This window comes from Sphaerodactylus townsendi, linkage group LG03 (genome assembly GCF_021028975.2).
Source record: "Sphaerodactylus townsendi isolate TG3544 linkage group LG03, MPM_Stown_v2.3, whole genome shotgun sequence".
NCBI classification, from domain to species: Eukaryota; Metazoa; Chordata; class Lepidosauria; order Squamata; family Sphaerodactylidae; genus Sphaerodactylus; species Sphaerodactylus townsendi.
The window spans coordinates 57,406,041-57,432,945 of NC_059427.1; the positions used below are offsets into that span (position 1 = coordinate 57,406,041).

The window sequence follows — 26,905 nt, forward strand, 5'->3', positions numbered from 1 at the left end:
TTTGTCCCTTTAGTAGCTCAGAACTCTTGCATCCCATTTTAACCCTCTATTTTTCTCTCTACTACACCATAACATGCACTCTCTGCACTGCCACCAACTTTCATTTTTCTCCTCATCTCTCAGGTCTATTTGGACTCACAATTCCTTCCTTTTACTGTTTCCTTCTCATAGTACTCCCTTTATTTTGTCAACATCCCTCTCCTTGTTTCTCTGTTTCTTCCTTCAGCCTCTTGTTTTATTCCCTCATCTACTTTTGCTCATTGACCATGGCATTGACAGCGCACAAGGCTGTCAGTCTCCCTGCAATGACTGAATCTCAGGTGCCTACAATGTGGCTTGCAGCAGCTCCCCTCAACATACCTCGGGGTGGTGGTGGTGGTGGTGAATGGGGTGTGTGTATGTGTGTGGGTAAAATGCAGAAATTCTCTTTCCTGTGCTATAATTAAGCTGGGAGCAAGCTATGGTTCCTACCTTAAGTTACTCTAGTGTTGTGGGTGCTGCTGGACTGGACTGCTTTTTCCTGTGGCCATTGATGCATGCACTACTTTCCCTGAAGCTGTTTGCTTCACAGTGTGGTTTTCTCACTTTTTTTTTGTTTGCACAGGGCTTCCCTCCTGCAAAGTGTCCCTAGCTGAGCTATTCCGCTATTTTGCCCAACTGCCACTTCCTTATTTCTGTGCAACCTCCATTTGGGGAGGTTGCCTGCTGCCTATTCCCCTCCCCTATCTTTGGTCTAGTGCAGGGGTCTCCAACCCATGACCCTCCAGTTGTTCATGGACTATGATTCCCATCAGCCCCTACCAGCATGGCCAATTGGCAGAGCTAATGGGAAAAGCAGTCCATGAACATCTGGAGGGCCATAGATTGGAGACCCCTAGTCTAGTTAGTTCATTAGACCGTGTCAATTTCTTGTCAGTTTCACTGGTTCTGTCACTCCAGAGACAGACCTTCAGTGTGATTTTTTAAAAAGCCCTTCTGATCCTTTTGAAACGGTGACCAGACTAGTCAGAGAAATTGCTGAGGTAGGGGCAAGAAAACCCAAAGAAAGCTAAATGCATCCTGGTCTCCTTCCCTGTGAAGGGAGAGGAAAAATTGCATTTTTATAGCTTTTTGGAAACTGCAGGGATTCTCTGATCTGAAGGCAGGGTGACTGCCAAAGATGGGGGAAACGTGTCTATAACTGAGAATCAACCTTGAAAGGAATGTCCACTCAATGTGAAGGAGACCACACGTGTGTAAAAGCCCTGTGTCACTAAAGTGGAAACAGGATCAGGAAAAGTGGTGACCATGTCAAAAGGAAAATCCACAGCAGCCATCCAGGCTTTCCCACAACTTTGGAGAAAAGCAGGTTTGCGAAACCTGGGGGAAACCTAGGAGGTGCACAAATGCATCCCGGGGGTGCCGAGAAACATTCCCTAACAGCATTGAATACATAGGCAGACAACTGTTTGTGGAAATGGCCTTGCCATATATGAAAAGAACCCCAACTGGAATAATGCTAGCTTGATTAGGCCCTTGTTGTAGACTTTTCTTGGTCAGCTCTTCTCCTGTTTCCTTGATAGCACACTGTCTCTCATGCTGTCACCATTTTGCAAAAATTACATATTATACATTACCACAAATGGGAAGGCTATGGCTGCAAAACGTAAGTAATTAATACTTCTGCAGGGTGCATTCAGTACAAATAGGTAAGGAGATGGCTAAAGTTGGCTTCCTGGTCCCTGACGGGACAATTCCAGTGGATTATCCTCATCCTTGATCATCACCTGGTGCCTATATTACTTTATTTTAGCCACCAGGCCATTTCTTCTTACTCTGTCTTTTAACTAACAGGTATTATAGTTTTAGCTGCCCTGATGGCTGCTTTATAGATGTTTTTGGATGCTCAGGGAATTTTACCATTGCTGTGCTCGTGGCTTGCTTTTTTAGCTTGTCTTGTTATTGTATCAATAATTTATGGCAGTTTTATGGTAATTCACTAATGTAACCTGCCTTGAGCCCCAGTGAGAAAGGCGGACTATAAATGATGTAAAGAAATTGTCTTTTTATTTGTGAAATGCTTCAAGTCGTATATAAATCTCCCAGATACAAATAAATAAAAGAAAAAAAATGTAAACCTTGGCTAGAGTAACAAACCATAGTAGAGTTCAGAGCAACAGTGCACTTTTAATAATTGCCTGGAAGGTGTTCTTTGTCATAGCATTTTGACAGTTTGAAGGTGTTGTTTGTCATAGCATTGTATGGCAAGAAAAATGATATTTGCCAACAGTTCCACACAACTGTTGAAATATGGCTGCAATAGGATGTGCTATTAAATCTTCCTTTGGAGAACAGAACTCAGGGTTCCAAGATATCACAGGCTCCATAGCTAAAAATATGTACATTTTTGTCAGAATCTACTTTAGGTGGAAACATTGCTACTTATTGTGCTATTTGCATGTCTGTTTAGTTGTCACAGAAGTACAGAAGCATCGGCTGTAAACTAGTGTACCAGGATTGTTCGACTGTGTTCTTGTAACATTCAAAAAATACACCAGTGGACTTCTACTAATAAGTGGTATTTGTTTTTTCTGTGAGCTTTGTTGATATTGTAGACTAGATCAGAGTTACTTTCCCAAAAATAGCTGCCAGGGTTGAGTCACACATACTCTACAGATGCTTCAAATGGAAACATATTTTATGTCTTGCACATAGGCAATGCTTTGGGCTAAGTAGGTGGAAAGCAACAGTTGTTTCAGTGAGGATCAAAGTCAAGTGTGTTCTGAATTAATTGTGTATTTTTAGTGTGCCTGGATCTGGTTTTCTGACGATACTCATCGATAGTCCTTTGTCATTTCTAAATGCTGTCCTTCAGAACTCCTATTTCTGTAAGCTGATGCCTGCATAATTCACATGGCTGGTTGCCCAAGGTGGAGCCTTTCACTTCTAGGCTGTCGCTTCAAATCCAGCTTAGATCACTAGAGACTAAAATTTTATCAGCGTCTGCCAGCTGTTGGTTGATGTGAAACCATTCTACAGCATTGCATGGTGTTGCTGTGGACACATCTACTGCTCAGAAAGCTTCATCTTTAGAGAAAGTTGGAGGAGACAAGCAAAGAAGTCAGAGAAGCATGGGAAACAATTGTGTAGCTTCAGGTGCTTATTTCCATTTGTCATGATTTGTTGTAAAAGGGGAATTGCTGTTACTTCAGGGGGAAAATAAAGCTTAGTCTTGTGGATGCTTATTGAAATGAGTTCTTCTTTGCATATCAGAAAATGTTTGTGTGGAGAGGTTGTCTCCTCTGGTTGTCAGGGACCATGTTCATACACATTCTTTGTTCAGCTTAACAAAAGGCATAGTTATCTTTATTCCTGTCCTATTTTTATTTTTAAAAGGGACAGTTTATTGTGTGAAGGCTGTCAGAATGTTTGTGTGTCTGCATAGAGATTGAAGGTCCATTATTTACACACTAACCACTACATCACACTATACTGGTTCTCACTGTTACTCAGCCTTCTCTGCTCTTCACTGTACAGAAACTGATTGTGCTCAATCTGGAAAGCAGAACAAAGGAGAACAGAACTCTGGGATTAGGGTGGCCAACAGAGCTGGATAATAATCTCCTGTCCTGTGTGGAAAGGGGCAGCAGAAATGTTTCATGGTGTGGAGGTAAACAGCATCCCATTATGCCTCTGTTAATGGGACAGGACATTTTTTTTTCTATTGGAATATCCTCACAATATGACCTTTATTTGTTTTCTTTGGGTAGGACTAACCACAGTAGCTGTAGTGGGAGCATATGTGGAAGAAAGAAGTGGTCTCTAACGTATTACTTGGAGTGAGGCTTCTTGTCTGGAGATACTTCTGTGCCTTATTGTAACATCTTTTTGTGTTTCATAAAAACATCTATTGCCTGCATTTAGTGAAATCATAGGCTCTTCTAGTCCAGCACTCTTTTCTGTCTGGGGCCGAACAGATGCCCTGGGGAAGCTCACTTGCAAGAGGATGGCCCACCCTGCCACCCCGACTCCTAGTAGCTGATTTATTGCAGATAAAGATATACAAAGGATGATTGTGTGCCTCAAATGGTAGAAAATGAGGCAAAGAAAGCCATCACCTCACTAAATCTGTATTATAAAAAACTTGATTTTTAATGGATTTTTTAAAAAGACTTCCATATAATGACATCCTCTTCTACAATGCACTTAGAGGCAATCAAATTCTCTGGCTGTTTGCAGAGTCTGCAACAAACTATAGATTTGTTTGATTCTTTCCAAGAATTGAACTGAATGAATAAAGTCTTAAACCATCAGTAGTTATCATAATGTCCAGGTCAATCAGCAATCATTGTTAGTTCTGTAACAGACTGCTTTCTGGGAAGAATAACGTTCTGTCCTTCTATGATGAGTGCTTTGCTTTGTTAGTGCTGCTTGGTCAGTGTACTTAAATAGCTGCTTCGTTTTATTCGGTATTGTTGGTTCACCCGCCAACATGATCAGTGGAAATGTGATTTGCTTCAGGATATGTGACTTGTTCAGGAAATGTGATTTGCTTCTTTTGTATGTTAAAACTGTATGCATCAGAACTTTAGTAACATACTTTTTTTCACTCATATAAAACATGTTTGATGTACATGTACACATGGCTGTTGTGGGTTTTTTGGGCTGTGTAACCAGGGTCTGGTAGTTTTTGCTTTGAACATTTCACCCGCATGTGTGACTGTCACCTTCAGAGGTATGTCAAGGTGAGATGTGTTTCTACGTCTTGCTGTGACATACTTCTGAAGTTGCCAGCAATAGATGCAGGTGAAATGATAGGAGCAAAACTATGGCCATACAGCTCAGAAAACACACAACAGAAGTTGATTTCAGCCATGAAAACCTTTGACAATAGTTATCTTTGTTTCTGTCCTCACTTTTTTCTTACTGCACCAAGATGGTTTGTGGAGGGCAGGTCTACCCAGTGCTTTCAATGGGTGGTAAAGCAGTCCTCTGAACATCTAAGATTCTCTTATGTGTGTCTGTGTAGCTACGAGAAATATTCTCATTTTTTTTTTAAAATAAGAAAACTATTGCCAGAATTGGCAGGACAAGCTGAGTGCAACTATGTATTGTCGAAGGCTTTTACAACTATGTACTTTTTGGGCTGAAAAGGCACCTAGGATCGACACCTGCAGAGCAAACAGTGGAGGGTAAAACTGACCAGACAACGAAATGGTTGAGCAGGAAAAAGGCTCTTTTCCCCTCTGGTGCCTTTGCTGTCTGGAATCAAACCAGCAACAGCCTCTTTTAAGACATCCTACAAAAAAAAATTTCTGCTGTGCAGAATGGACCATAGAATACACTGAGACTATATGATGGAAATGATACATTTAATATAGCCAGACTTTTTGATTGTTTATCCCCATTGGAAGTAGAATGAGAATGTAAGGGTGTTATTTTTATATATATATATTATACGTTTTAACTATTTAAATTGAGTTTTAACTGTTTGTATATTGATTGTAAATGTTTACTGATAGAATGTGTTGTGAGCTGCCAAGAGCCTGGTCTCAGCCAAGGTAGGGCAGGATAGATATTGAATTAAAGTAAAAGATTTCATTTAAAAGAAAACTTTTTCATTGTGGAGATATAAGGAGATATAATGGGCAAGAGACTTATTTTCAAAACCATGAAAGCTGGGAATTCAGAGAACCTGATCAGCATATTGTTATAAAGCTATAACGGTGCAAAGATTTTCAAAATAACCCCTAAGCTCCGCTCACCTGTAACTGGTAGAAAATGGCAGCCACTGGGGTAGCAGCAGGGAAGGTGGCTGCTAAGTGACTGAGACAAGGAAATGCAAACCTTCCATCCCCACATTAGCTGCCCAGACTCAACTGTAAACCCCCCCCCCCCCATTTGCTGTAAAGAATGTTTAGGAAAGGTCAGAGAAAAGATGGGAAGATTCCAGGAGCCTTATGAATGTGCCAAGATACAAAGGGGAGGCAAGGAAAAAGTCCTGCTTTCTATCTATATTGAAGGTAGGAGAAAATAACCCATGTGGAAAAGGCTTATATATTTAGGAGCTCCTGGTCCTTTTGACATTTGTAGAAGTAGTCGTCCCTCCTCTGCCTGATTCTATAATGGCCATTCTTTTGATATTTTCTGCTTTGCAAGCTGAAACAATAATTTTGCTTGCTGCAGCTAGAGCCCTTAAAGTGACAAGTACATACCGCAGGTCTGTATCTGGTAACATTTGCTATGCATATATTTAATAAGTCCGTATCCATTTCCGTATTATATTTTTAAAAATGAGGAAATCTTGGAATGCTAACTTTTTAAAAAGAACGAAAGAGTTTTTTTATTCTGCTAAAAATGCCAGTGCTTTTCAAGCACTTGTCAGACAATTCCACTACACTACTATAAGACCTCTGATAGTATAGTTCAATATAATAGTGGAGATAAGTTGAATTCTTTTCACCATCCAGTGATTTCTAAGTTTATGATCTCCTGTGGTTACAGATCCATGACAGAATAAAGCTTGGAATGGATTAAAAGATTACAGGCAGGTTTTAAAAGGAAAACCCATTTTGTTAATGTTGATAGAGAATATTTGTCAAATCAATTAAAATAATGGTTGGACTGCAGTGGAGCTGAACAATGTAGTCTTTTCTGATTCTCTAGCGGGCAAGGAATATTAGCAGAAATGTACAGATATGCCCTCTAGACAATGCAGCACAATGAAGTTCTTTTCATAATTCAAAGTTGTTGGTTTTATAAAGAATGGTTTCATAGTTAAACTAGGACTGAGATTTAAGGCCAGATACCCTAATGGGTGACCTCTGTCCAATCCCTCTCTCTTTGCCTAACCTACCTTGCTTCCTAGAGGCTTTTAACAGGGGAGGTTGGAAGTGGTGCAAGAGGAAAGGAAGGGTACCAGGCTGTCTGTCTGCTTGAGGTTGTGTTGTTCATGAACTATTTGGGGTGTGTCTGCCTGAAAAGCTCTTCCTAGCTTTTGGTGTGTTCTGGAAACACATTTTCAGTTTCATTCTTGTGAAAACAATTACACTCTCTTGAGGGTAGGGTTGCCATCCTGGAGAAGCTGAGGGAGAGAGAGGTATGTAAACAAATCTACTACAAATCTACTACAATAGAAGAAGAGAAGAAGAAGAGTTTGGATTTATATCCCCCCTTTCTCTAATGTAGGAGACTCAAAGGGGGTTACAATCTCCTTGCCCTTCCCCCCTCACAACAAACACCCTGTGATTTGGTGGGGCTGAGAGAGCTCAGCAGAACTGTGACTAGCCCAAGGTTACCCAGCTGGCGTGTGTGTGAGTGCACCGGCTAATCTGAATTCCCCAGATAAGCTTCCACAGCTCAAGCGGCAGAGCAGGGAATCAAACTCTGTTCCTCCAGATTAGAATGCACCTGCTCTTAACCATTACGCCACTATTGCTGCAGAATAGTGCCATTCCTGTGCAGACAGATCTTTTGCTGTCATGGAGATTGTTGCCTTTCATGCCTGTTTGACCTCTTTGGACAAGTGTACCTTACCTTTGGATCAGATTCTCAATTATGCACACATTTTCCCCACTCCAGAACTCACAGTGCTGCAGATGAGGGAATCATTGCAGTTTCCAGAAGTGCAGGGAAAACAAAGTAGATGGCTATACATTGCTCTCTCTTTGGGTTTTCTCACTCCTCACCTTCCCACCCTAGTTTTGCCATTTGAGATCATTTGGAATGGCTTGTTTTATTCAACAACAACAACAAAATCTAAAGGTCTATTGATGCAGCAAAAGATTGTGCCACTAAAGCAATGCAGAAATCTTTTTTTTAAAAGAATACAGCAAAAAAAAAAAAGGTGGCAGGCAATGGAAACAAAGAAGCAGCAGGCAGGCAGTAGTGGGTAATTTAATTGTTTGGAATGTAGATCTGTGATAGGTTTTGCTTGCATGGTGACATGCCTGCCTGGTATGAAAGTTGTGTACATCATGAACTGCAGAGATAGATTGATAGATAGTGCTAGGAAGAAGCCAGCTTTCTTGGTGTATATTGGCCCCAGTGAGATTGGGAATGAAGTAATGTGGTCAGAAAGTTAAAGACCATTGTCATCAAAGACCAGGCATTGTCATCAAAGACCAGGCAGAAAGTTAAAGACCATTGTCATCAAAGACCAGGCATTGTCATCAAAGACCATTGTCACCAAAGGTAGCATTTTCAAAATTGCCACAGTTTCCATGTTCATGGCCAACTAGACAGGAACAGATTAGTGGTCTCAACACATAGAAGAGAAAGTAGTGCTGGGAAGGAGGGTTTTATATTTGTTAGATCTGGGGGAGCTTTATGAAATAAGCCAAAATTGTACAAGTGAGACTTCAACCAAAAGGGAACCATGCTACTGGTACTTAATATCAAAAAGGCGGCAGAGCAAAGATTTTTGATCTAGACATTCTGGCCCTGAAATAACTTTTACTATACACCTTTTTAAATGTTGTTTTATTACAAGTAGTAAGGCTAATTACATTCTAGAAATATATCTTTATGTTGCTGGAATTAATAATAACTTAAAATTGTACTTCTCAGGGATTTGAGAAGACTAATCAGAGCAGTGTGTTAGGGGGAAAATCTTCCCATTTATACTGTTCTTGTGCTTGCATCTGCTCCTGTTGATGTAGAAAAGACCATCTTTTCTGAAATCGATGAGAAGCTTACGTAGCATAATTATCTGCGCTGCAGAAAAAAATGGGATTTTTGTGGGTCAGCATAACGATAATGGTTGTTTGGAGACATAATTTAAAGAGCTGCAATTATAGGCATGATGCAATCTTTGTGAAATGACAGTATAGAAAATTATAAGGATACTTGGTTAAGCATATTTTCTCAGCTAACATGTATATTGCATCTTTATGCCAGTATGAAGAGAGCAAAGAAAAAGTGAAAAACAGTCTGAATGTTAAAATCTTGGGGCAGAGGCAGTATATTTTCACTTGGATACAAATAAGTATTCAATAAAGGGAAGAAAGCTATAGTAAATGAAGATAGGCAGGAGGGCATTTTGATAAAGAGTTTATTGCACTGCTTATTGTATGCATTATCTTGTCCATGTTGCATTGTCTTCTGATTTTTTTAAAATCCAGTTGTCATCATAGTTCATGGCATGCTGTTTCTCTTCATTGCATCTTTTTAAAATTTAATTAACTTCTTTGAGTCTCAGCAAGGCAGGCAGGACTATAAGTAAATAAAATAAATCACACTTCCAAGTGGACTTTAGACTTCTGTCTCTCAAAAAGCAGCTCCCATAATGCACTGTTAGGCTCTTTAGAAATGGTTGGTGAGAGGAGTTGCATAACACATTTGTGATGTAATGTGGTGACCTGTCATACAGCCATTTGTGTAAGAACTGTATAAATCTGATATCTAATAGGATGCTTATGATGAACCCATGTGAGGAATTTATCCAATCAGCTGCTGTTCTGGGGATTTTGGCTTCCTTGAAGCTGTTCTCAAAGATGCAGAAGACAGAACTATTTGGAAAACTTGCTTTATGTTGCTTTTGAGCCCACAGAACCTCCCGTTCTGACCTGGCCATGGTCATCCATGCAACGGTCACCTCCAAGCTTGGTTATTGTAACTTGCTTTACGCTGGCCTGCCTTTAGGGAGGATCCAGAAACTTAAACTCATTTAACATGCAGCAGCCAGACTCCTTACTGGAACGTCGAGCCGGGACTGGATAACACCAGTCCTGTACCAACTTCATTGGCTGCCCATCGAGTTCCGGGTCACGTTTAAAGTGTTGGTTTCAACCTTTAAGGCCATTAGTGGCCATGGACCTACATACCCGAGGGACCGTGTCTCCCCATATTGTCCTGCTAGGTCCCTTCGATCGTCGGAGGAGAACCTATTGGTGGTCCCCGCCCTGAAAGACATCCGGCTGGCCTCTATTAGGGCCAGGGCTTTTACAACCCAAAGGCTCCCAAAGGAGACCAGGACCCTGCGGAATCTACAAGCTTTCCACAGGGCCTGTAAAACGGACCTGTTCCGCCAGGCATTTGGCCAGCCGAGTTGACTGAGACCCCATTTGATCCTGGCCTCCAGTGGGCTCAGTTGCGGGGTGGGTTTTTTTATCACCATATGTTACAGTTAAAGTTCCTTTAGTATTTATTGTTGATGATGTTTTAAATGGTTTTAACCTGAAACAATTTTTAATGCTTTTATAGTTTTATGTTGTACACCACCCTGAGCCCTTTGGGGGAGGGCAATTTAAAAATCAAATAAATAAATAAATAATTTTTATCGGTGGTATTAGAAAGTTCCTGATTTAATCTTTCTATAATTTAAACTGACAATCTGTGTGGTGCTTTTCATGATCATAAAGCAGCGAGGTCTCTGGCTAAGTAGTTCAGTGTTCAAAAGTGGCAGAGATTGCAGGTCAAGGAGACAGCCAACAATAGCAAGTAATCAGGCCTAGTAGAGTCATGAAAGCCAGGTGGTATCAAGTCACCCAGAGTTGATGCCAGGCCTAGGGTTGCCAAGCTGCTGTTGGGACCTGGAGATCTCCCAGAATTGCAGCTGAACTTTTCTTTTTAAAAAAGGCTGCTTTGGAGGGTAAACTTTATGTTTATATTCATCCGAGGCCTTCTCTCTCCCCAAATACTGTGCTCTTCAAACTCCTGTACAAAATCTTCAGGAATTTTCTGCCCTGGAGCTGGCACCTCTACCCAGCCCTGGCCCCAACGAGTCCTCCCTGAAAGGCCAAAATAGTCCTGAGAAAGCCCCTGTTCTCTCCTTCTGCCTTTTACTCACAGCTGACCAGAGTCCCGCTTTGTGATTGTTCTTATATGTTTTTTTTCTTTTGTGTTGCAGATCAGTCTTACTGTGATCGTTTGCAACAAGACATGGTGTTTCTAACAAGCAATGGCAGACTGAGTGAACAGCTGGTTGACAAAATCATCCTTCAGTTAAACAGAGTTTATCCTCAAATTCTTACCAATAAAGAAGCAGAAAAGGTAATTGAAATTGCAGGGTTGCTGGATATAACTTATTTTCCCCTATAGTTAATGAATGTATGAGGTAGCTGACTGGCCTGTGATTAAGGTTGTCAGTTTTTTTTAATGTAAAAAATATTGATGTCTGAATGGGGCTAGAGGAAGTTGAGCTCAGCAGGTCTGAGAACCAAGCCTGTAAAATGTATGTATAGCTATTGCACATCCTTATAAGTATTCCCTACCTATCCATGATACTCACTCCCAACAGGTCCATATAACACAATCCAGAATACAACTGAGATATAAGCAGAAATGGAAACATTACCTGAAGGAGAGAACCAGGCGATCTTTGTATCATATATTCTCATTCTGAGGAAGAGGGCATTTGGGTATGGGTAGTTCCAACCAATTATTCAGAGGGGCAGGACCAATTTCTACAACTTCCTGTCTCTCGGTTTGGAGTTGCCTTGCCTCAGTTTTCCAGGCTGCGTGGCCGTGATCTGGTAGATCTTGTTCCTAACATTTCACCTGCATCTGTGGCTGGCATCTTCAGAGGTGTATCACAGATCATGCAAAATGAATTTGTAAACCTCACCTCCTCCCTGATGAAATCAATCATCTAGACTGGGCTCTGCAGGCTAATGGCTACTCCACTACAAAAATCAGAAGAGCTTTAAGACCAAGAGAAACCCAGAGGACAGGAGAAAGTCCCCCACAGGAAAAATATTTCTACCATACATCAAGGGAATCACAGAACAAATAGGGAAACTGATGAAAAAGCATAATCTACAAACAATCTTCAAACCTACCAGAAAAATACAGCAGATGCTACGTTCAGCAAAGGGCAAGAGAGACCCCCTCACTATCGCATACCCTGTAGCTGTGGAAAGGTCTACATAGGAATTACAAAACGCAGCATTCAGACTCGTATTAAAGAGCATGAAAGACACTGTTGGCTCAAGGATGTAGGTAAGGGGGGGGGGTTTCTCAGGTTCAACCCCCCCTATTACATGTCTGAAGCTCCACCCCCCGTTTGTGTTTTTTTTTATTTTAAAGTGTTTTTTGATTGTCGGCCCGTAAGCTAGCAACACCAAACATTCAGGGTATCTTTAGGAAACCCTCCTGATGATACCACCCAGGTTTGGTGAAGTTTGGTCCAGGGGATCCAAAGTTATGGACCCCCAAAGGATTGTCCCATCCCCCATTGTTTCCAATGGAAGCTAATATGAGATGGGGGCTACACATTTGAGGGTCCATAACTTTGGCCCCCCTGAACCAAACTTCTCCAAACCTGGGCGGTATCATCAGGAGAGTCTCCTACTGATACCACCCAGGTTTTGTGACGTTTGGACTAGGGAGTCCAAAGCTATGGACTTCCAAAGGGGGTGCCCCCATCCCCCATTGTTTTCTATGGGAGCTAATAGAAGATGGGGGCTACACATTTGAGGATCCATAACTTTGGACCCCCTGAATCAAACTTCACCAAACCTGGGTGGTATCATCAGGAGGGTCTCCTAAAGTCACCCTGAAATTTTGGTGCTTCTTGCTTAACAATTGCACCCCTGACAGCAGGCACCCTCCCCAAATTTCCCCAGATTCTCCTTTTAAATCAGGGGTAGGGAACCTGCGGCTCTCCAGATGTTCAGGAACTACAATTCCCATCAGCCTCTGTCAGCATGGCCAATTGGCCATGCTGGTAGGGGCTGATGGGAATTGTAGTTCCTGAACATCTGGAGAGGTTCCCTACCCCTGTTTTAAATCCACCCCCTTCGGCATGGATTTAAAGGGAGAATCTGAGATCCCCAGTTTAAACATTGAAAGTGATGCTGTTTAAGAGTGGGGGATAATCCACCCCAAACAACATCACTTTAATTTTTTTTTTAACTGGGGACTGGTCCCCTTAAGTGGATTTAAAAGGAGAATCTGCCCCTAGTTTAAACACGATTGAGAGGGATGCTGTTTGGGGTGGATTCCAGCATCACAGCTGACGCCCATGGGGAGGGAACGCACGTCTTGAGGGCAAAACTTAGATTTTGCACCGGGCTCCACTTTCCCTAGCTACACCTCTGCCCAGAGGAGAGGGCAGAAGGGACTGCCGGCTGGGAGCCCAGCCGGTGGCGGGGCGGGCGGGCGGGAGGCAGGAAGTCTGCCATCCCTGGCCTTGGAGAGCTGCTCCAATGGGCCTCCCAGGAGCCTCTCGACCCATCTCTGACTGGGCTCCAGAACCTAGCTGGTTGACCTCAGCCCAATCATGTGTTCTCAGACTCTGCTACCTTGGAGGTCTGTTGTTAGGATGACAGTGGAGAGTTCTGGGAAGAAGAATGGAGTTCCATCATGTTCGGTTAGAGCCGCTCCCTTCTATACTTCAGCTCCTCCAAATGTTTATATTTCTGTTAATATATGTTTATACCCGCCAAATGTTTACATTTTTGTAATGTTTTAGTGTTTACACTTTGTAACGTTTTATATTATTGTATTTTTATAAGTATGTAAGCCACCTTGAGTCTCTTGGGAAATTGGCGGGGTAGAAATGTAAAATATAAATACAATAAATAAATAAGTACTGAGCCGGGGCGGGGCTTGGGGAGGCATGACCACGCACCAGGGGTGGGTGGGGGCATGGCCTCGCCCCCGACCCCCCCCATAAAAAATTTATACCTACATCCCTGTGTTGGCTTAACCATCCTGAAAAATCTGCAGTAGCAGAACATGCTCTAAACAAAACTGGACATAACATTTTATTTGAAAACACTGAAATTCTGGACAACTCAGAAGGTTACTATGTCAGACTACACAGAGAGGCCATTGAAATCCACAAACACCAAGACAACTTTTGGACATTTTTCCTACAAATTGGGCAAGATTTGAGATTCGAGAAGCAGATCTTTTCCCCTGGCATCTAATAATCAAGTACTGAGATTCTTCTCCAGCTAACTCAACCTTGGTCGGAACAGATACTCTATCCTCGCTGTGGCCCAAGAGCCTATTGCACACCTTCCCACCCTTCTCAAAACGCTTTATGGAAGATGCATCAGGAGGAGGTGGAGTTGATCTTTTTGACCACAGATTGGTTCCACAGGTCATGGTTGTCATCCGTAGTAAGGCCTTTTAAAAATTTCAGTGAGCCTGGGCATGTTGTTGCAGGGCTAGACTTGGCATCTGTGACACATGCAACCACTACTGAAATATTCAATCATCAAGCCTCAGTGGAGCAAATGATGCAAAGCAACCACAGGATTTTCAGTTTTGAAACTTGCTACACAGAATGAACTCAATTCCTTCTCCTTGACCAATACCACCTTTGGATGTAGAGTTCTGCAAGATGTGATGGGAGATTGTTAATTCCCATTCATCACTTGGACACTGCTATTGGAAGTCCTATACCAACCTGTCCTCTCAGTGTCCTGGGGTGGGGAGGAGAGGGGGCTGATGCCCCCACTTGCAACTGACACATGAGGGGTGTCTGCTGCCTTCCCTGCTGCCCACCCGCTGCCCACCCACCGCCTGCCAGAGAAGGTCAGGGAGCTGCACTACCACAGAGCTGCCAACTAATTGCTGCTGCTGAGGATGCGTCTTTCTGGCTGCCACAGGGAAGACAATTCTGCTGCTGCCATGCACAACCAAGAAGAGCCAGTTGGCAAATGGACAAATGGGAGGGCCACTGAGGAAGGCAGCCTGGGTGTGGTGCAGCACCTGGTGCCTATTCCTCAAGGTGCCAGAAGGCGGAGGGGCTGGGCTGGACATGCGTCAGGCATGTGGCTGGGGGCAGTATCCTTCAATCCAATTTCTCATCATATCTCACACGATCACGGACTGCACAGCGTTACTTTCTAAAAATGAAACTGAATGTTTGTGTTTGGAAAGAGGAATTAGATTATTGGGTGCTGTGTGGTTTCCGGGCTGTATGGCCGTGTTCTAGCAGCATTCTCTCCTGACGTTTCGCCTGCATCTGTGGCTGGCTCTGAAGATGCCAGCCGGGTAATAGCATCGAAATCTGCAACCGCCTTCTAAATATTCGACGTGAAAACCTTCGACAATAAATTAGATTATTGATAACCCTGCTCAGTTCTTGCAGACTGAAAACCATGGCTTCCTTTATTGAGTCAATGTATCTCATGTTGGGTCTTTCTCTTTTCCTACTGCATTCAACCTTTTCTAGCCTTGTCTTTTTTTACCGACGTGTGATAGCCTCCATTAGAAATGGGGCGTTATGTCCTGTTTATAAAAGATTCTTGTTACATGCGAATTCATGCAAATGAAGCCTTGTTGGTTGCTTTTTGTAATGATGAACGCAAACACGTGTTTGAAAGCCAGTATGGAGAAAAGCAGTGTGGTGGAGGCAATTTGGAGTCAGAAGATAGACAGCAAGCACTTCTTAAGCACCATTTCCCACCAGTCCTCGACTCAAAGTCATCCCCTTTCCAAAGTTGCTTTTCTTTTCAAAAATCAACCGTCAGGGCTTCTTTATGTGTGCTTTGGACATAATGGAAATATGCTGCTAAATCTGAGAATCTGGATTCCTGTTCAGTGCTGAATTTTTGCTCGTTCAGTTCTTTGTTAACACAGGTGCTGTAGTTACTAGGGGTTGGCTTCAGTTTAATCAGTGTTTTTTGCCTGCAGTTTCGAAACCCAAAAGCTTCCCTTCACAGTCGGTTGTTGAATCTGATAGCCCACTTGCAGAAGAAAGGTGACAAGCCCTGTCAAGAGTTTTACCGTGCTTTACAGATCAATGCCCAACAACTGTATAACAGCTTGCCAAGCAGGAAGATCCTGAGTAAGTTGGAACTCTGGCAGCTCTTTCCTGCTTATCTGTGACCATATCGCCTCCCCTATTCATGTGTTCTAGCTAGCTTCTTTTCAGGAACCAACTGAAAATTTTATGTGCCTTTTCCAATCAACTTTCTAAGCTCCATGAACAACATGGGAGGGCTGATATTAATTTGGGCATGTAGCAGCTGCGTTTCTGTGCTTGGTAGCTTTAAAATCCCCTTTTTAAAAATCTGGCAAGATCCTCCTAAATGAATCTCCTCTTTATGCTGCTACAAAATTAGGTCTTGGACTACTAATAACCACACAGTTGTTGTGTTTTGAGAGAATTAGGCTGATAAAGTTAGTAATTTGTGATAGATCAAAGAAAATACTTCTGATTCATAATTAACCTCTGGAATTCATTGCTGCAATATGAGGTGAAGGGTGTTGCCATGGATTTGATAAATTCATGGACAATAGGGTTCATAATGGCTGCTGGGACTGGTGACTAATGAGAAAGGAAGCAACATGGGTCAGGTTTGACCACTGTGTCTTTCCCTGTGTACCTCCTAGGATGCTTGGAGGATCACTGGAGGAAACAGGAACCTGGTCCATTCCAAATGACCCTGTTTATGTTCTTATTTGTAAAATTAAAAACAACAACAACAACAACACCTTCCAGTGTCAGATTTTGAGTGTTTCTATGCACTATGTACTGTGTCTATCCATGAATATTTATTCTAAAGGCAAATGAATTTACAGAAAACCAGGCATGGTATTTATTGTTCTTATTTCCAAACTTTTTGACCGGAAATATGAATAAGGAAATTCAGTTCATCCTTGGAGAAAGAGACTAAGGTGTTACAAGCTAGAAACTTACCAGCCTCTAAAAAGTCTGGGATCTGCCTACTTAGTTGAAGAAATTGTACTATTTCTACTTGATTTTTCCATTTGAGGGAGACTTCCATCTGTTAGTGTTGGGAGACTTCAATGCCCATGTTGATTTGGCCTCTTCTGCAGTAGCTGCTGATCTAGTGTCATGGCGACACTAGACCTCTTGCTTGTGAACACCAGGAGTCCCACGCATCAACAGGGCCACATTCTAGACCTGATCTTCACGTCCAGTGTGCACGTGGCCTTATCCTCTATAGACAGAGTGCCGTGGTCTGACCACTACGTCCTCAAGGCTTGGACCGATGCTGCTGTGCCCCGCTGTCTAGGCGACAGGCATATTTTGACCCACCCGTCGAGACTAATGGACCCAGAGTGGTTCCATGATATCCTACGGGAGACCCCACCCACTGGTGACATGCTCGATGCGCTGGTAGAAAGCTGGGATACCAGGCTTTCTGAAGCCATCAAGACTATTGCCCCGAGGTGCCCTCTCCTCCCCCATGCTTGCCCATCTCCTTGGTATACCGAGGAATTACATGGCAGGTTCGTGACGAAGGGACATGATGCTCATTTAGGATCCTACGAGAAAACTGTGAAGGAGGCAAAGAGGATCTATTTCACTTCCTCTATCGCCACAGCAAGTTCGCGCCCGGCACAATTTTTTAGGGTAGTTCGGACACTTAGACCTCTTTGATGGGTCCCAAATTTAAGAAATTGGCTCTTAGCTGTGAGGTTTTTGCAACTTACTTCACAGACAAGGTCTTGTCCCTCCGCCAAGCCCTTCCTGCCACAGTTGATACAGTAAGAGAACTGGAGGCCCCTTGGCCATCTTTTGGTCCTTGTTTAGACCATATCAGCTTACTCAACCCGACAAATGTGGACAGGATGCTGTCTGTCTGCGAAACTATGATGAAACAAATATGTGCATATTGCATCTTCTTTAATTGTGACATTGTAGCTTTGCAGACATAACCCTCAAAGCAAAAAAAGGAAAAATGACAAAATCAACTTTAGCCATCTACTTTTTACATGGAAATTACATGTGGATGAGTGCAGGCAGAGGAAACCTACATGCAGAAAATCTCCTGGAGCACACAAAATGGCAAAAATGAAAGTAGGAGGTTTGGGCAGAATAAATAAAGCATTTCCTGCCAGCTTTTGTTCACTCAGCAATCAGAAAACATCTTCAACCTGGGTTGAGGGGGAAAGATGGCTAGTTTAGCGATTTTTTTAAAACTTGGGTTGAGAGCAGATATTTTGCCCTGAAGATGTTTTGGGGGAGAGAGTTGTGTGAACTTCTTCCCCAAAGTGGTTTTTAAAATGTCCTCAAGATTTTTTTGTTTCTGCTGCATGAAAATGACCATGGAGAATGTCCAGGAAGCAATGTGGATGTTGGTAACACTGTTCTTGCAGGTGATCTGTGAAGTCAGAATAACCCTGTGTTAGGCTTTTAAGTGGCTAACACATGGAAAGTAATCATTTTGAATAAGTGCTACTCCCACTCTGCTCACTTAAATGCAGATATTTCCTGTGGCAGAGGTAAGCTTTGTTTTCTTGTTCTGGAGAAAGGCCCTGAGTTGAACTGAATGGTGAGATTCTTTCCTCTTGCAGAAGAAGTCTTTCTTTCCTTCTTCTGAATTGAACTCAGTGGTGAGACCTTATATCTCATTTTTATCTTGCATTTCAAGCCTTTTCCTCCCTGTGAGATGCTTAGGCTGAAAAAGAGGTCCAAGCTTCACATCTGCCAGCTCTTAATCTGATAGTCTAAAATAGTTGCTTCTGCCTTGTAGCAGCTAACAGCATTCGGCCCATTCAGTCCCCTGGCTTTTGCAAAGGTGTTAAATAATTCATCCTCTCTGCTTGCTTAATTTAACCTGCTTAAGATTCAAGGTCATAGGGCACATGTTCTTTTCTGCACTGAGTCTGTGACTATTGCTTCATGTATTGTGCTGCCCACTGTGAAGATAATTTCTGAAAATCATATTCATAGGATCACTGTGACAATATGAGCTTTTGAAGGTAGGGCTGGGGGAAGAAGTCAGATGCCAAAATGCCTGGTTCACTTGACACCATTAAATTGTTCATTGAAATTAATAGTTTGGGAGGGGATAGCTGTGTTAGTCTGTAATAGCAGAACAAACTTCAAGTTCACTAGCATCTAACAGTAGTAATAGTAGTAATAATAATATTTCTATCAAGTCACAACAAACTTATGGTGATCCTCCAGGGGGTTTTCAAGAAAGAAAGAAAAAAATAGTTGGCTTTTAAGGGGTGCTACTTGATTAGCATTAATTTTATTATAATATTCCAAATGATTACATTATTTTATTGAAGGGCTTTGATTAATTTCATTGAATTATTAAACCCCTTCCATAGTGTAGTTTTAGGGGTCCTTGACATAAAAAAATATTTGGCTATAGACCAGCACACAGCCTTCAGAGATCTAAATAAAAGAGGAAACTAAACAAATCCTCTTAAATAGCAAGGTACAGGTTCTGTTTTAATGATGATTACCATTTTTGTAATTGTTAAAAACCATTCGTGATTCTCCTATGCTTTAGTTCTGTAACTGAGAAAGAATAACAATAGAAAATAACAATGACAACCTAACAAAAATAATTATACTAAAATATGGAATGAGATCGAAACAATTTGGATAAATGGGGGGAAATGTACAGGAGAATCTCATTAATCAAGATGATAACATTACCTAAAATGATATATTTATTTCAATGTATCCCACTTATCACCTCAACTGAACTATTTGATCATTGGAGGATGCAAATTATGAAATTTATCTGGGATGGGAGGAAGCCAAAACTCAAATATAAGAATGTAATTGATGTGAAAAAAAAGAGGAGGATATGCTTTACCGAATCTACAAGCATATGATCATGATTCAGTATCACTGATGTGGATTAGAACATGATTCTAATGCTAGAACAATACAGGATAAACAGTGGCTGGCATCGTTACCTATGACCAAATTCAGAAAATTTAATACTAATAAGGAACTCAAAATATATTACATAAGAAATACCCTATTTAAAATCTGGAGAAAGTACAGAAAATACTGATACACCTGATGGAGATGGATGTAATCAATATATTATCTTGATTTTTGGAATTTCACCTTCACAAAATGAATTAATAAATTGCGGGGGGGGGGGGGGGATTAAATAACAACCATTGAATAATATCACAAAATAGAACAGACATGGCAAAAGACATGTAACCCCTTAAATTCTCAGTATCTATTTGGTGCCCCTTAGCCCCATCCTCATAACAAAGGTTACAAAGGGAATAACAAATCAGTTGATGCAGTAGTAGGAGATAACACTTTTCAGTGACCAGCCATGCCTTCTGAGGCCCAGTTTCTAATGAAGTCAGTAGGCTTAGAAAGATGCTGTTTAGGGCTGGTGTGAAAATATTGTATGTTTAATGCTGTTCCAGTCTGTAAAGTATGTGAGAAGGCTGTATTATCATATCCCATTCACCTGGCCTCTTCCATTTTGTGCGGGAATTTCCCCTGCATGATCCTGTATAGTCTCAATCATGGTTGAGATTACATTTGCTAACTAGGTTCCCTGTGAATTAGCTTCAGACCCTGGTTTCAAGTTATGGTTACAGTTGGAGCCCTGGTTAATATTATTCATTAGTGGGGGTCCATGCAACCTTTCAAGCAGCATCATTCTTCAGTTCTAGCCAGAGGAGTGAAAGTATATCCATATTCATCAGGGCTCTTGGTTTTTAGTATAACTATAATTATTGAAAAAGGAAAACTGAATTGATTTCAAGGTAGGGTTGTTCTAATAAGCACACTGCAGGTAACAGAGATGAGTCATTGTTGTACTATTTTCTGCTTATAATTTCTGAGAATTCATCCCTAACAGTGTATTAGTGTCAGCATCTGTATGATCTCCTTCCTTGGATTTGACGTGCACTCTTTTCTTTTGTGGCGGCTGTGATAAAACTTGAATTAAATAGGAATAGTTTCTTGGCATATCTTAGCTGAAACAGCTCCAAGATCAGTAGTGTCAGATTACTTTTCTGAGTTGCTGGAAAGGCAATGAAAATCCCTACCAATTTGTGACCTTTCTGGTGTGTTATTTCTAGTTGCGGGCTAGGGAAAAAATGGGCATGTGAGGCTATAGAATGGCTTCTTCAACTTCAAAAAGTTCCATATATTTAGAATCAGAATTTATTAATCATGTATGTATCTTGTCCTTCTTTCAATGAAGTCAAGAGCAACTGAAAGTATAAGGCAAGTAGGATAGAGACTGACTTGCCAAAGGTTATCCAGTAAGATTCATGACCATTCTAAGCATTTTTAAGTGGCAAGCTTGAGTACGTGACTTGAATATGTTCAGCTAACCCTGGTTCCTTGAATGTACATGTATGATGAATATGTTCCTTCATAACAACATCATACATTCTCTTCAGTATCCTAAAAATGTACTTGAGTTTATGCTTAATCATTTAATGTCTTGATTCATAGGTTTTTCATGTCTGCCCTGAACATTCTAAACACTGTACAGAAATAGCTCTCTCCGTAGCCTAAAGTAATTTTAGAAATTCATTACCGGAAGTATTGCTTGCCTTCACTGACAACAACTTTTCTGAATCTGTGGAGCACCATGTGTATTGCTTATACTTCATTATACAGCGCCTTTTAGATGAGACTGTAGTCATAGCTGGAAATTGCTGTCTGTGGATTGAGTCAATGGGCTACAAAAAGATTAAGTAAAGTCACCAGAGTGTGTGGAGAAATTAGCTATCAGCCTTGACACTGGTGTAATAAAGCGTCTAATTACATTCATGTAATAGCTTATTGTGTGTGGCTACATGTTCAGTATTGAGGTCCTTGCTAGAAACATAACATGGATTTCTTTGTGTTTGCTAATTTGGGTCTTTTAATCAATATATTATTAGCCCACTTTGCCAAGGAAAGGCAGCAGACATTCGTGAATGGACGTATTTCTCCTGTGATTACATTGGTGCAGAGCCCCTATTGCTGAAAGAATCAGATCTAAGCACATATTTCTTTAAAATCCTACCTAATCAGTGCTCTGTGGTATACTTTTGGAACTGTACACTTTTGTAAACCTTCTGTTCTTCAGACTTTGTGAGAACTTGAATGTTAGTCATTTCCTCTCACAGCTCTGACTGTTTAAAATAAGCATAAGGATGTATAAGACCTGTTACATTCACTAGGAGCTGCATTATAAACTTAAATTTTAAGTTGGGCTGAATGACCATTGCTATTCTTTGCAGGCTTGTTATGCTATAGCTGCATGTTGCAAATTGCCCTTTTGGCAGGGTGGTGATTTGTATTTGATGAGAGATGGCAGAGAGAGTGAGAGTGCTTAAAGCTTTCCCTGCCAGGCGATTTGTCCCTGAAATTTCCCCTCAACCACTTTTTATTATCTAAGTGTTCCAAAATATGTGGGTCTGGAACCCATGAGATAAAAATAGGTGGGAGAATTTCAGGCACGCTTGTCTTTGGACACTAATAAAGACACCAAAAGTAATAAACATGATCTCTGCATGGCTATAAAGATCAAAAAGAAACACAATGTCGTTCTGGGTTTTTAAAATAAAAAACAAAGACATCTTCTGTATTAAAACTCTTGTTTTAAAATAGTTGAATTATTTACCATTTAGAGCATGGTCTGGCCTGAAAGCACGTTTTTCTAACATGATAAATAATCTTCTTTGGATATGAATCTCCACAAAGACAATGAATGGGTTTCCTTGTTCTTGCCCCCCCCCCTCCTCAAAACGATGAAGAGTGCATGAAGCCATGTCAAGATCTCCACTGTATCGGTAGACAGTAGGTTCCTTGCAGGTTTTAAACTTGTTACATGGTTTTAAAAGATTAAAACGATCAGGAGCTTCCCTCTATTCTATCATCCTGATGATCAGTCATTTGTCAGATATTTTTTAACATAATGGGTCTAAGTATACAACTTCCATTAATATCCAGTGAAGCATAGAAACCTAAACTATATTTTACCCTTGGTTCCTGTATTTTTTAATAAATGCTTTTTCGTTGATCAAATCACAGGAGTAGCATAGAGTAATGTTGGAAGGGAGGTGGGGAAAATGACCATGATACTCTGTTACTTGGAAAATTGATGATTTAGCCTTTTCCTTCCACTTTGCATGATTTGCTGCTCCAGTATGTTGGAATGACTATAACACTAACTCTGGGTGTGTTGCTTTTGTTTCTAGAAACCTCAGATTCCACAGGGATAAACCCTGAGAAGGAGAAATGTATTCTAAATGACAGGGGTAAATAACAAATGTACATTATTGTTTCCTAATCCACTATTGGATAATAAGGACAAGAAAAAAGTAATGTTATCACAATTATTTTAATAGATTTAATTTTAAATGTGCTGGCTATTGACCTGGACATTAATATATAGGTATTAACTTCTGTAAAAATAACCTAGGAGGTTTTGTTTCACCAGTGGTGATTTCTCTTTCTCTACCTCTGACTCTTGTTGTGTCTCTTTAATCTAGAAGGGTCCATACATAAAATTGTGACAAGATGGATGTATGGAAAGAATGAATAGCTCTGAGGCTAGGTGGGGAAAAAAGCCCTGTGGTCGACCTCTTGTAGCAGAACTATTTTATGAATGGTGCACATAGGCTCATTTGGACTTTCTTCAACCAATAGGAAGAACTCATGCAGGGCTGGGAACGCTCTTATGCTTGGCATGGGCTTGATGGGATGCTGGCTAATGCCATTCCAGAAAGAGGCAATGGGATTAATCTTTGTCCACTGTCACATCCCAGATCTGTGTGACTGGCAGTCGAATCCAGACTAAGCCCCTGTAGCACCTCTGTGGTTCAGCTTGGTCCCAACCATTGGCAACATGGATTGAGGCAGCAGACATGGCCTCGCCTTTCTGGTGATTCCCAGACCTGTACCTCTACTGTTGGGTCCAAGCCAAGCCCCTGGAATTACATTCATCTCTTCCTTCCTTGGGGCTTGGTTTGCTTCTGGCCACTGGTGGCCTGGGTAGAGGTGGCAGATGTCCCTTGCTTAAGGCCTTGGAGTTGGCTCCAGTTACCGCATTATAGCAAATCCCTGTGTAATCACATGACAGTAGTGAAGGAGGCATTACTTAATTGGCTGTCTGGCGATAATTTTACTCACCAAATCGATTCAAGCAAGTAACTGGTTATTTATTTTATATACTTAAAGAACTCAAAATCTAAACATATTTTTCCCTTTTCTGTTCCTCTTTTTAGTGAGTTAAAAAACATAGCAAGTTACATGGAATAAATGTGTCCTATCTTATGACAGTAATAATTGTCATGCAAAATAATGGCTACTGAAAATAGTGATTATATTTTATAGTACATTAGGCAGCAAATAAACATAATAATTCCAATTACATTAGAATCAATATTGTGATGCACTGTAACAAGTTGTCACTGATAAGCCATTAATTTGAATCTACTAACTTCTGTTTTCTCTTTTAATAAGTAATTTTTTTCTATTCTAGGTCCTACATTTTTCCTTGCATGTTTCAGTGTTGCAGCAGGATTCGCATTCATCATGTACTACTATAATCCAGGTAATAGAGGCAGGCGGGCGGCGGAGGAAGGATCTTATTGGCTCATTTTAGCATCCCATGTATTTTGAAAGCTTCAGGTACATGGTTAAAAAAGAATCTACTTTAAGAGGGGGCGCTTTGGGACCTCAAGTAAATTATTCATTAAATGAGGTCACATTGCCATGTGCACAGCAAACTGGCCACAGTAGGTTGGTTGTCAGAGCCATGCTGAGGTCATGAGCATCCAGATTAGGTTCTAGCACAGGATACTTGAACTCTTTCTGGAGCAGCTTCACCTGCCAAGACCAAACAGTATTTGTGAATAATGTTTATAGCAGCCATGGCTAATCATGTGGCAGAATAAGTTTCTGGTGTTTAAGCATTCTTTGCACCAGACAGCTCATTAAACTTGTAACTTCGGGCTACAAAGCCATTTCTTCAAGCCTTGGAATTCCAGGTAGCAATTCAGAAAGACCGAACTATCAGATGCATCCCGTACCTATGTCTCAGAGGCTCTTTCCACACAGGCAGAATAGAGCACCCCAGGGACAGCAAAAACGCCATTCCTGGGGAGGGGTTCGCATGGCAGCAGCGCCGGCCTCACCACCCATGAGCGGCACGAAGACGCTGCTTCCGAACCTCGCTCCCTGAGCGAGGTTTCCCCCCCCCCCACCGTCCCCAAATGCCATACCTCGTCTCCTGGCTTCCAGCACATCGCAGAGCCGTCGCTCCAGTCTGCAGGGGGGGTGTCTCCTTCCTCTGCGACGCGCCGGAAGCCAGGAGACAAGGTACGGCATTCAGGGCCGCCGCCTGCACCCCTACTGGGACTGTCCGTGCCAATGGTCCTGGGGGGTGCGTCGGCATTGTTTATGCTGACGCACGCCCACTCGCGCCCATGTGGAAAGTAAGTAAAAGGACATAGAAGCAAACTTTTTTCCCACCATCACCTGAGGCAACATATTTATTGTCTGCCATGCTTTGCTGTCTTCTAGGGGCCATTTAATTATAGCAGCTGCTATGGTTTACCACTGTAATTCTTGTTTTCTACCTATGTAGAAAGAAATGAAAATTCCTTTCTCTTGGTACTACAAGAATGTGACCAGAATAAGTTATGTGTTTCACCAGGACTGAAAGGTTCTTCATCAGCATCTGAAGATTGCAAATGTAAAAATAGCAGGGAAAAGCTACTGATGTGCCACCAGTGTAGAGAAGTGAAACCCATAAAAGATCTTCAGAAGTCACAGTGTTCCCAGTAATTTGCCTTGTGACTGCTCTAACTTAATCAGTTAATAAGATCTTTTAGAACTTGCAAAAATTGGGGCCACTTTCACTGTTTCACATAATAGTGTGTCAGACGAAGGCCAAAGTTCTGGTTGGCATATGAGAGACAAACTGGAGTGATTCTGAACCAAATAACTATTATCATGTTGAAGGAAATGTGTATATAATCTGTTCTCTCCCTTGGTTTAGGGGATTGTTCTACATAATTTTTCCCCTGGCACTGCAATAGTTTTTCTGATATATTTGATCATTAATTATGATGTGTTTTTAGTTGTTTGTGGTCATAAGCTACATTTGTTTAGAGAGAAGCTAGAACCATCTTATTTGTCCTCAAAATGTGGCTTAACCACAATCCTAGTTCATTTGGAAATTATCCTCAGTTTGCATCTTCTTGTACTGAGGCATAGCAGTTCAGTATTTATTAGCATTCTTGTGTGGCATATTATTGCAAATCATTGTAAATAGGAGTATTACTTTTTATGTCCCAAAACCTAGTGGTAATTTTGGCAAATTAATTTTTGGTTTGGTAATGTTAGACCAGACCTGGACAGTCCCAGCTTAAACTAATTTGATCTGATCTCAGAAGCTCAGCAGGGTTGACCCTAGCAAGTATTTGGACTGGAGACCTCCAAGGAATAACAGGGTTGTGACCCAGAGGTAGGCAGTGGCAAACCACCTCTGAATGTCTCTTGCCTTGCAAACCCCAGCAGGGGTCACTTAAGTCAGATCATGTGACCTGACAGCAAGAAAAGAAAAGAATTGAGTACAAAACAGAAGATGGGACCAAGAAAATCTTGTACTGGCAATATGAAATGAACACACAAGAGATTGGATGAATATAACACATGAAGATAATTGCAATGAAATCATTAATTTCCATGAAATGAGACTGGAGTAACTCTGTTATAGTTATCCTGAAATTCATTTGTCAATCAATGGATTCATATGTATTCAGATTGTGAATTTCAGTAGAAATACAGCTGCTTCCCCTAGCCGGTTATGTTTTATGATGAAGTATCCTTTTGCCTGAAAGTTTCTAACATGAATCTGGTGAAGATATGAAGTGAGCATTTTGCTAGAGTCTTGTTGTCTGGCAACTCTCTGAACATGTTATATTCATTTAATCGATTGTATATTTGTTTTTACATTGGCAGTACAACATTTCTCTTTGGTCTTCTGTTTTATTCAGTACTGCTTACATTGATGATCTGCTCCCCTCTTTTCTTTTAATACTGAAATTGCAAAATTCGGGTATTCATTCCCCAAAAGGCAAAACTACTGAGAAAGCCTTACCAAGCCAAGATATATACTGTGCAAAGACTACTATACTGTTCCTTTCATTTTGGCTGTCAGAGCACTTGAGATAAATTGACATCTAATTTACTTAAGTAAAAGAAGAAATCATAATACAATTCCTGACACAAAAAGATCCATCAGTCAGGTCTGCTTTACAGATCATA

At 41.2% G+C, this 26,905-nt stretch overlaps 1 protein-coding gene across 4 annotated transcripts in view; it reads left to right on the top strand.

The window, feature by feature from the left end:
- The window catches only part of CARD19 (caspase recruitment domain family member 19), a 38,578-nt gene that overhangs the window by 6,039 nt on the left and 5,634 nt on the right, over positions 1 to 26,905 (top strand). For 3 of the 4 annotated variants that reach the window (XM_048491478.1, XM_048491479.1, XM_048491480.1), the window contains exons 2-5: positions 10,829 to 10,971; positions 15,571 to 15,724; positions 22,828 to 22,887; positions 24,114 to 24,185. In XM_048491478.1, coding sequence (XP_048347435.1) covers positions 10,829 to 10,971; positions 15,571 to 15,724; positions 22,828 to 22,887; positions 24,114 to 24,185 — 429 coding nt within the window. The remainder of the gene's footprint in view (positions 1 to 10,828; positions 10,972 to 15,570; positions 15,725 to 22,827; positions 22,888 to 24,113; positions 24,186 to 26,905) is intronic. The other variant, XM_048491481.1, reaches the window with a different exon arrangement.